General features: G+C 33.3%; 1 protein-coding gene across 1 annotated transcript; it reads right to left on the bottom strand.

Moving 5' to 3' along the window:
- Window positions 1-3,300: 3,300 nt before the first annotated feature.
- On the bottom strand, window positions 3,301-3,939 carry LOC131606411 (pectinesterase inhibitor 9-like). Its single transcript, XM_058878641.1, has one exon. It carries the CDS (start codon window positions 3,937-3,939, stop codon window positions 3,301-3,303), a length of 639 nt encoding a protein of 212 aa, XP_058734624.1.
- Between the last annotated feature and the right edge of the window lie 8,049 nt (window positions 3,940-11,988).

The raw sequence follows: 11,988 nt of genomic DNA, 5'->3' as shown, positions 1-11,988 counted from the left end.
AGATGTAGATGCAGGTGTAGGTATAGTCCTTTCACTTTCATCAACCATCTTTTAAATGAAGCGTTTTTCTCTTCCTGAATCTTTTCTAAACACGGTTAAGTGCTTGCACCTTAGAACCGGCGCTCTGATACCAATTGAAGGATAGAAAAACACTTAGAAAGGGGGGGATTGAATAAGTGTGACTTAAAATCTTGAGCGATAAAAATAAAATGCACAATTATTTTTATCCTGGTTCGCTGTTAACGAAGCTACTCCAGTCCACCCCCGCAGAGATGATTTACCTCAACTGAGGATTTAATCCACTAATCGCACGGATTACAATGGTTTTCCACTTAGCCGCAACTAAGTCTTCCAGAGTCTTCTGATCACAACCTGATCACTCCAGGAACAACTGCTTAGTTCACTCCTAAGACTTTTCTAGAGTCTACTGATCAACACGATCACTCTAGGCTTAGTTCACTCCTAAGACTTTCTGCTCAGCCAACTGCCAAGACTTCCTGCTCAGCCAACTGCCAAGACTTCCTGCTCAGCCAACTGCCAAGACTTCCTGCTCAGCTAACTGCTAAGACTTCCTAGAGTATACTGATCAACTGATCACTCTAGTTCCTTACAACTTAATGTAATCTATTCAAGAGTTTACAAATGCTTCTTAAAAGCGATAATCACAACTGTGATATTTCTCTTACAATTTAAGCTTAATCTCACTAAGATATTACAACAGCAATGTAGTGAGCTTTGATGAAGATGAAGATTCTGAGTTTTGATTTGAACAGAGTTTCAGCAAGTGAATTTGAATTGTATTGGTGCGAAAATCGTTAACCTTGCTTCTCATCAGAACTTCATATTTATAGGCGTTGAGAAGATGACCGTTGAATGCATTTAATGCTTTGCGTGTTCCGTACAGCTTTGCATTTAATGTTATACGCTTTTGTCAACTACCTCGAGCCTTGTTCACGCTGTGTCTACTGACGTAGCCTTTAGTAGCTTTAACGTTCCTTTTGTCAGTCAGCGTAGTCTGCCACGTGTACTTCCTTCTGATCTGATGTTTGTGAATACGACGTTTGAATATCATCAGAGTCAAACAGCTTGGTGCACAGCATCTTCTGATCTTCTGACCTTGAAGTGCTTCTGAGCGTGATACCATCTTCTGATCTTCAGTGCTTCTGATCTCAAGTTCTTCTGATGCTTCCATAGACCCATGTTCTGATTCTGCTTCGACCATCTTCTGATGTCTTGCCAGACCATGTTCTGATGTTGCATGCTGAACCATTTGAGACACATCTTCTGAGCGCTGAATTATGCGTACTCTTTATATATATTTCCTGAAAGGGAAATTGCATTGGATTAGAGTACCATATTATCTTAAGCAAAATTCATATTATTGTTATCATCAAAACTAAGATAATTGATAAGAACAAATCTTGTTCTAACACCATATACACCAAGAAGTAGCGAACCAAATTGTGTTAATCTTCTTCCTTATATTCGCACTTTTTACCTTTTCTTGTATGATACCGAAATCCAAGAACTTCTCTAATGTGAAAGGAAGATCATCCCCCATCCATGAGTATATCCTTCCCCACAAATCCTTAGACGATTAGTATGTTGATCCAAAGAGGATTCTTGCTTGTATTTCTTTCTGTTAAGATTGGGGTTCTTTTAGACTCCTTAACCTCTTCTAACCTCTCTCTTTTCTTGATTTAAAGGTTGAGTACTCTTTGTACTCCTTTTAAGTTGTTGTTCATTAAAAAAATTTATAAATAATAAGAGTTACATTAAAAATTAACAGTAGCAATTATTTTTAGACATAATTTTTTTAATGTAACAATTAAAATAGAATAACAAGCAATAAATGTAAATAAATATTTTTAAAAAATGCTAACGAGTATATTCGGGCACTAGTTAAAAAATTAAAAAGGTAAGTTGGACATTCTTTAAGGGTGAGATGTTTAATTCGAATGAGTGGGAGAGGAAATGAAGGGTTTTAATGGAGGGAAGAAGAGGGGAGGTGAGAGATTTTTTGTAATCAAATAAGTGTTTTGCTCAAAATAAGAGAAGGGAGGAGTTTTAATTAAAAATATGTCTGATTTAGAAAGGAAGGGAAGGAGTTTTATTAATAAATTATATTTTTGTCCTTATGATTTTATATAAGTGATATAATATTAAAATGTGAAAAATTCATAAATATTTTTCTGGTAATAAAATTTATAACGTCAATAAACGAAGTACACTTGATTTAGATTATAACCCTTCGACACAAATTAAACTATATGCTAATAATAATTTTTAAATCGTGATGAATCATCTAATAAAACAAATATATAAAATAAGTTATTATTAACATTAATAATTTAAAATTTTAAAAATAATGCAATGATTATGATTTATATAAGTACAAAAATTGAAAATAATTTGAAGGTGGATAATAGTTATAATAAATTGATGGAAACAATAGATAAAAATCACATAGAAGAGAAGCATTAACACAAAATAAAATAAATAATTTTGAAATATTAAAATTAAACTGAGGATATTTTAGTAAACATAATAATTTTTTACTTATTAAAATTCAGATTCCCTCCCCTCCCCTCCAAATCCCTCAATTCGGAGGGACGCAAAAAATATGGTTTGGGGAGATTATGCTCCCCTCCCCTTCTAAAATTTGAACCAAACATATTTAATTAGAAATTTCTCCTCCCCTCCTCTTTCTCTACACCGAAACAAACACACCTTAAACGATGCAAAAAATGTGGTTTGGGGAGATTACTGCAATTGCAGCCGCAATATTGCTGATGCGGTAGCCTCCGCATCCGCATCGGACTGCAATTAAGGTGTAATTTATAATCGCACGTCCAACAACACTAGAATTCACATCAATCACCTTCACTCATGTCTCTTCATATATTTTCATTATAAATTAAAATTTGAGAACTCAAAAACTCAATTTACATGTGATTTGTAATGTAAAATATTAATATTAAGAGTTTTTAATGGGTGATAAAAAATCACCTTATAAAATTTCTTTTCTAAACACTTAAAAAAATCTATTTACCTCAATATTTCTGTTGTATTGAGTTTTTTCATATGTAATGTGACCGACTAAGAATGAAAATATTCAATAACAAAATCAAATTAGTATGAATATTTTTAACATAAATAATAATGAGATTAACCATACATTCATAATTCATACATTAATATTGCACTTGATAAATAACTACGTAAAACCACCGAAATAAAAAACATGTATACAATATACATGAACAAACAAAGGGTGGTAAAAAAAATCTCTTTAGCTTTTCAAGGCTTCTTGATTGTTCTAGCTGATGCAAGTTTGTACCTAGAAGCATAACTATGAAACAAAGCAAGTGCATTACTAGTAACTTCTGCAACATTCTTTGCTCTAACCTTAATCGTCACAACCCTTTTACTCATTCTATGATCGGAGAACGATTGCACACAGCTACTAGCATCTGTTAAGGCAGTGCTAACCCATGTCTCAACATTACTTATGTGCCATAATGCTTTATCATTGATGATGGTGTTAAATTGGTTCAACTTTTTTAGTTCTTTGATGGCTTGGGTAAGTTGGTCAACACTATCATTGATTTGATTCACACAATCTTGCACGGTTAGATACATCCTTTTGTTGTTATCTTCAATTGTCGTGAGTTCTTTGGCTACATTTAAAAGGTATACTCGTGTTTGTTGGGCTCTAGAGAGGCTTACAGATAAGGCAAGTTGGGCTAAGTGTTGAGGACCATTTATGGTTGAATGTGAAAATTTGTTAAGGCAACGAATGCATAGATTAGGATAGAGAGTACCATTGCAAGAGGACTTTATGTAGGTTATTGTTTGAGAATTATGTTTAGCCAAGGAGGACTCTAGAAGGAGTGAGAGAAAAATAGCTAGTGATATGAGAATATGTTTTTGTGCCATATTTTGTGTTACAAATGAACTTTGGTTAGTTAGAATGATATGATGAAAAAAGAGAACTTCCAAAGCAAAAATTTAAGGAAAAAGCCTATGAGATGTGTTGCTTATATAGAGAGTTCCATGCATGTTCCCAAGTGCAATTTTTTAGGTCAAACTCCCACATGCAATATTATGCATAGCTGTTTTGTTACTTTTCTTTGCTGTATGGCTCATGTTGCGTTTATTGAATTCCACAACTAATGCTTGCATTGATTTTCACCAAGCATGGAGAGGAATATTAGCATTAGTATTGATGTTGATTAAGCATATAATTTATTGATCATGTTGTGTATACTATAATAGATATATTAGATTCATAGATAAGATTAGTCTACCTTGATGAGATACTAAGAAATTATTAATAACAAATTGTTAATTAAACCTCAACTTAAGAAGCTTGTTTTCGTTATTTGAGTGAAATGGTGTGTGAAGTAATATTGTTGGTCAAACTTCATGGTTTTGCACGTTTTTAATCGTTAATGCCACTATTTAATTAATATGATTTTTTTATTTATTTGTAGTATAGGATGTTTTTTTACAACAAAATAATCTCATTAAAGACGAAAATGGAGTCATACTACAAGTGGGCGTAAAACACCACTAACACAACTCTTAGAGAATTTCTTTGTACATCTGGTAAAGATGAAAGAAAAAAATTAAAAATTTGAAAATATTTTTCAGAAGTGTATTTTCGAATGCGCCACAAATCAAGGATGTTTTCGAAAATGTATTTTTAAAATAACTCAATATTTTGTCTTGAGAATTTTCAATATGTATTTTTGAAATAACTCAATATTTGATCTTATTTTTTATAATATATTAGACCAGTTAATATATGAAAAAGTATATGTGATATTAAATATTTATTTAATTTATAATAATTAATTACTTAATTAATAATATAAAGATTGTATTTGATTTTTTTTTCAAATTATTGAATTAAAATGGTATATATTTAATTATATATCTTGATTAATAAAATTAAATATATAATTAATACAGTTGATACACTTTGATTTTAATTATTTTAACAAATATTGTGTTATTTCGGAAACGCATCTCTGAAAAACCCCATGATCAAATATTGATAAATTCGGAAATACATCTCCAAAAACACCCCTAAAAAATGAAATGTGAAGCCTTCGGATATGCGTCTCTGAATTTTGGAGATAAAAAGAAAATTTCGACAGAAACCCCTAAGAAGGTTAAGAGGTTTAAAAAGAAATTCCCCATAACTTAACTCGTCCAAATGAGACTTATTACATGTCGGCTTGTAGCCCATTAAAACAACCTAGGTCAGAAAAAATTACTTTATACCCCTACATCCATACTTATACCCTAACAATTTTTCAAAAATGCCAAATTTACTCTTGCATGTTTTTAACTAAATTACCATTTTACTTTTTACCATTCACTAAAGACTTCCGAGTAAAACACTCATACACATTCGCACCTAAAGACTTCATAAAAGACTTGTGGTATGTAATTAAATGAACCAAAACAGTTTCAACACGACATCTGGTTTTTAATGGAAAGACTTCCGAAAGACTTGAAAAGAGTTTCGATTAGCACGTAATTTTTATAATAAATCGGAACACATAACAAAAGTTTTTTGGTTCTTACAAATTGTGTACCTGTACACTTTATTCTTGTCACTAGGTTTGCTTTTTTCTTTTCACTTGAACATTTTTTTAAGACATTCGATTAGCTTTTTTTTTTAAATTTCAAGTATGAAAATTTCACTACAAAATTGTGTAGATACCTTTGATGTATTCTCAACTGCTCAAAGATTTTATACACGAGAAAAGGTGATAAGATGGACTAAATATATTGAAATCAGAAATAAAGTATCGGTTATTATCACCCGTTCAGATACCGAAACAAGAAAGAGAGGAAGAAGCAACAAAGTAATATTTGGTTGTGATAAAGGTGGAAAATACAAGTATAGATGTAGTGAAACACAAAGTGCAACTAAGAAATGTGGATGCCCATTCAAAATCAGGTTGACTCCTGCGAAAGATGGGTCTGTATGGAAGTTGATGTAAAATATGGAGTTCATAGCCATGGTTTACCTGATAGATTATAAGGTCATTCTTTTGTTGGTAGATTAACTACAGATGAGAAACATCATGTTGATTTGACAAAGAGACATGATCGCGACTTTACGTGTCTATTAGTCGAGATAACTGCAAGTGCACAGTCGTGTCGTGTAGTTTTAAAAGATATTGAATCCATAGAGACAATAAATCGGCCTACCGTTATCTAAAGTTACTATGTAAAGCTAAGGTTAATGATATTTGGGTTGTTTATAAAGAAATGAAAATAAACTCTTTATTCTAAGAATATAATTATAAACGGATATCAGTATGTAGTTCGTCTAACTTAGGTGATCCGAAGTTCCATTGGTCAGATTCTAATTAAATCAAAAATCTTTACTAACTATGTTATTTAAAAGTCCTCCTCTCAAACTCTCGCTCTATTGATTCAGACTACGATCCTAACTCATAATGTACGCTCTCGCCATCCCACCAGATTTAGAAACGCTTTTTGAAAATATCATATTTAATAAAATGCTCGATTCATGAAGACGTTACCTACTTAAATCTCCTAGTCTCAAACTCTCGCTCTGTTGACTCGGATCATGCTAGTATTCCCTAACGTACACTCTCGCCATTCCGCGTCAGGTTTAAAAACACTTTTTGAAAGTAAATAAATTCTAATCAGTTTTAATACGCTTTCACCATCCTTAAAACTAATGTCCTATGTCTACTATCCAGTTAAGAATCTCAAACTCTCACTCTGTTGACCTTAACCTTTATTAGTTCTAAAACCTCAAACTCTCGCTCTGTTGGTTTTATAACTTTATTAAATTAAATTAGACACAAAACCAGAAATGAGTGATTTTTAATAAAACATATTTAAGCCAATTTATTTCGGATCCCTACGGTTAAATTACTTTACATACCGACATCTAAATAAATTAGCCAGACATATTGATACGGTTAAACATGCATAAATCGGTTCGGTTCATAATAAAAGGCATATTAAATGGCATACAATATATCATGCAAATAAATATAAATAAAGGCGGTAAATAATAAACCTGAATAATATAATCTGAATTAATTAAACTTGGAATCTTGAAGTACTTGAACTTCCACCACATGTTGGTTGGATTGTTCTTCGAATATTATTCAGCAGGAATTAAAACAAGGAAATAAAAACTAAATCTAACGTAAGGTTAGATTCGTTAAAGGTTCACAACAATTTCTGGTGTAGAAATTGTTGTGAGAAAATATGAACGAAAGTAGAAATAAAAGCTGGAATTAAAATTGCTGGAATGAAAGGAAAATAATACTGAACTAAAAACAGTGGCTGGGACTAAGCATGGTCCAACCCCTTTTACGTGAATATCTGGTTCTTTATATAGTGCTCTTTGTGATAACTGCTCGTTCTAGCTGGTCCATTTTTTTCTCCACAATTATAGGTACACTACTTGGCTGCGCAGAGGAGACTGGAAACGTGTGTTGCGTAGTTGAGAAAAATGGGGAGACGGACGTCTCCACTAGGAGACGTGCCCCCCTAAAAAATAGGAGACGGACGTCTCCTTTTATAGAGATGTGGAGACGGGGGTCTCCATAAATATAGTGACACTACGTCACATTACATTACACATATATATATATATATATATATATATATATATATATATATATATATATATATATATATATATATATATATATATATATATATATATATATATATATATATATATATATATATATATATATATATATATATATATATATATATATATATATATATATATATATATATATATATATATATATATATATATATTTATTCATTTCTTCTCCTTTTCAAAACATTATAGGTCCTTTTCAAAAGTCAATAAGAAGTCACTTTTTTCAAAAGGACATATAAAGAGCATGGAAAATCATTTTGATATGAGACCAAAGACATTGGTTAGAGGACTCTCTGAGGCTTCTAAAGAGTCCAAGAACTTGAAAAAATATGGAAGTATGAGGAAATGGCAAGATATACAAGTTCATTGATTTTTAAGAGGTGCATGAAGGAAAATATTTGTCAAAATCAATTTTGTTCCTAATGGGCCCAATTTCTTTTGATCCAAACATGATCTATAGCCTATCCACGACCCACATGACTAATTTCTTGATTTTATCATCATTATTTATTTTATTTTGGATTTTATTCTCTTAAAATTCAATTTAAATCAAGTGAATAATGAGGAAAAAATCAAAGATTGCTTTTGGATTATTTCTAAAACATATATTGGGGATATATTCAAGTAAGATCTCATTCAAAATCATTCAAAAGGGATTGGAGAGAGATTGCCCAAAAATAGAAAGAATATATGATTTTTCAATCAAATTTCATTCTCCTCAATCACATGATTTCTTTCTCAAACTAAAAACCCTAATCATTCTCCTATATATATATATACAAACTTGACAAACCCTAAAGGACGAAATATTCTGGAGGAGGAGCAAGGGTTCAAAGTTCAAAGTTTTAAAAAAAAACAAGGTTTTCGTTTTCACTATTGTCGCGCTTATCAATCAAGACCAGCCCTTCTAATTCGTCCACAAAGTGTCAAAAGGTACTCAGGAACTAAGAAGCACGTCCCATGTCACGTGAACACCAATATCATCTCATGTTCTTGATTTTCGTTTTTATATATCATCGTGTTCTAACGTAATTTAATGGTTTGTATGAGTTTATGATGCTATTTGGGAGTAATTGCAACCGTTAAACCGAAGCTTGGTGGCATATTATGAGTTCCACCATTGTTAGGGCACAAACGATGTGAGCTTTCGTTTTCCTATCTACAGGATGTTTCAGGCCCAAACGATGGTCCCATTAGAACCGTGGCAAGATTATTAGTAGATCTGGGCTGCTCTTTTATTGTTTTATCACGTTTTGTTGATCTTTTAGTTTTGCAGCATTAGCTACGTTATTTCAAAGCGAAACTGTAGCGAAAAGTCTAGCTAATCCGTAGCTAATAATTGATGAAGATGATGAATAATAGAGTTGACTGTATGACCAGGCGCGTGGCAGTTTCTACTCATGGGATTGGTCCGTCTAAACGAAGTGGGGCCCAGGCTGACTTTTCTCTTGATTCCGCCACTAACCACTTTGCTATAATATTTGTTTTATTTGGTTGGTTGTATTAACAGCTAGTGGTTGTAGCCCAGATGGAGTTACTGCGTGTTGTTATCCAATGCGACGCCAGTTCGAACCCTGCCTGGGTATATTATTTTTCTGCAATTTGTTGTTATTATTAACGCCCAGGTTCAGTATCATACACCCACAAGCGACTACGGTGGGCCTTCGCACGCTGACCGCTGGATTTCAGATTAAGTTAATCCAACGCCCAAGAGGCTGCAAGACCATCATAATCCATCAGAGTTCCTCCATACTGGATCAGAGCTAAGTACTTTAATTCTTATTTTGTCTTCTTATTGTTTCTTTTGTTTAGTTTTCTACTTTGTTTTAATAAAAAATATTCCAATTATTTCTTTTAGAATTCATCCTTTTGTATTTTAGTTATCAAATTCAATTTAATAATTTTAATTTGGGTTAATAATTTTAAATTGATTTTAGATTTATAACTAGTTTTACTATTAAATTAATTAGGTTAAATAATTAGATAATTAAGTTAGGTTTTTTAAAAAAACTAATAATTAAACTTTTTAGGTTTGTTAACCTTGATTCATGTAACCCTAGAATTCTCAGGTAGGTGTTATCCACTAATGCATTTTAAACTTTATATACCTTTTGGGTCACAATAAGTTTTCTTAAATAACCCTTTAGGGTTTGTAAACCTTTAGGGTTTGTGATCAATTAGGGTTTAGATCAGTCAATGCACTAACCTTTTTCTGTCTTTGTTCAAATTTTCAGGATTATTCAGGATTCGTCCGCCCACGCGCCATGCCAATCAAAAAGCTAAGTTCCGACTCTTTTTCTTAAATTTAATTTTTATTAATTGTTACATTTGCCTTATAGGTTCAACTAGGGTTTACTTCATCTGTTAAAGAATTCCGCCTACACTCACCCCTATTGTTTTTCTGTTTAATTCTCAGATAATCAAAGTCAATCGAAGATTCGAGGAAGGTCGAGGCATTCAAGAATTTTTATGCTTATTATCGTGCCCTATTATTTTTTTGCCTTTTAATTCCCCCGTCCCCGCAGGTGTTTATTGTAATAGCGTAGGAATTTATTTTCTGCCTTTAATTTCTGCAATTTTAAACTGCGTGGTTAGTAATCTTAGGGAGTGCAAGCCTTTAACAGGAGTAGGATAACTAATTACAAGATAACAATATCTGAATTAACCACGTGATTGTTGCACCCACACACCTTTAGGGTAATCCCTCTTGTTGCCTTTGTTGCCTGTTGCCTTATAAACCTGTTGCCTCTAATGTACTAAATAGTCAAGTCCCTCGATTCCGAGGATACCTAAAGCAAAATAAATGTTGCCCTCGGTTCATTATCATCATCAATTTTGTCCCTCGAAGCTGCCTCGGTAAAAAACATGATGATTGTCCCAATTGCTAAGGTATCCTCGCATGATGCCTTAAATGACTATTATATCCTTCCCTTAGACTACCTGCCCTCTTTATGGCAAGGGACAGTCTTATGGCGAATGATAACTCGATGACCCTTCAACATCCAATTGAAAGACTTCCTACCCTCTCATGGTATGGATAGACCCTTTCACCCGAAAAGCTAAAAGAACGATTTTTCAAACTTAGGGTAGTTGCTATTAATTGCTTGCTCTATTTCAAATTCAAAATCAAATTCAAACTCTTTTTCCACTAATTTTCAAATACTTTTCAAAAGACTACGCTTATTTACAAGCTAAAGTTCTTCTTCAAAGTTTTTACTTTTCACACCTCATTTTCAAACATTTCAAACAATACAAAAGCGAGCTAAGCAATTAAGAGCCCATGGATAACCATGGATGCAAAGGGTGCCTTACACCTTCCCTTTTGCATAACTTACCCCCCGAACTCAAAATCTTTTTAAAATGTATTTTCCTGTTCTTTTAGCCTTTCCTAAAATTGGATAAAATAAAAGTCGGTGGCGACTCTTGCTATCCGCACATTTCGAAAAAAGTCAGTTCACCGTATTACAGAACTGGCGACTCTGCTGGGGATACTTTCGAATTAAAAGAGGGGTTACCTTAGAGTTTAGGATTCACTTTAATTTTTTGATTTGTCTGCTTTATATTTCAAAGGCTGTTTTAGGTATTTACTTGTGTGAAAGATCCTAACCCGGATCTGAGAACCTTAGGTAAATGGCATGAGACCAAGGAGACTGCACAACGTATACTGATGTGGTTGATATGGTGGCCATCGTTAGTGTGACACATTGGTTTGTCCTGGTGTTCCTTGGGATCCGACTTGAGGAAACACTTGGCTGCCGCGTGGTGTCATAAGCACTAATTCGCCCTTAGAACCCTAGTTGAACTTGACTTTGGCCTATTAGAAAGTAGCGAGATGGCTGGCTTTCGTTCCGACTGAAGTTGGTTGATACTCGAAGCTACACTCATATGGACTGGACTTTCGGGACCTTCTCGGTTGGTGATTCGATTGCCGAACTGAGATAAGCGCCTTCGAGAAAGGTCAATGATATGAGCTCCCTAGAACCCGATCTATATATAGGACAGGTTGAACCAACTAAACTTCAGTGGGGGGTACTTACCTACGAACTTCAAGCAAACCTCTAAACTTAAGGACACTTGTGTGACTTATCTGTGCTTGCTACTAACCCTTTGGTTTTCTTGCAGATTTTTCTTGTGGGACTCACTCGTCCTTACTATCTTACACTTTGCCTGATGCATTGCATAACATCATGACATCATGACATCATAAGCATAACATGATTTAACTAACCCTTTCAAGGATCTTAGGGATTTAGGGTGCACAATTTCAGGTGCTCTTATCAAGGACGGAATTCCTATCTAGGGGC

The sequence above is a fragment of the Vicia villosa genome, linkage group LG5 (genome assembly GCF_029867415.1).
Source record: "Vicia villosa cultivar HV-30 ecotype Madison, WI linkage group LG5, Vvil1.0, whole genome shotgun sequence".
In the NCBI taxonomy this organism is placed as follows: Eukaryota; Viridiplantae; Streptophyta; class Magnoliopsida; order Fabales; family Fabaceae; genus Vicia; species Vicia villosa.
This window is presented reverse-complemented; position numbering and strand designations above follow the sequence as displayed.

Coding starts and splice junctions, on each gene's coding strand:
- LOC131606411 (XM_058878641.1), bottom strand. CDS start 3,939: ATGGCACAAAAACATATTCTCATATCACTAGCTATTTTTCTCTCACTC.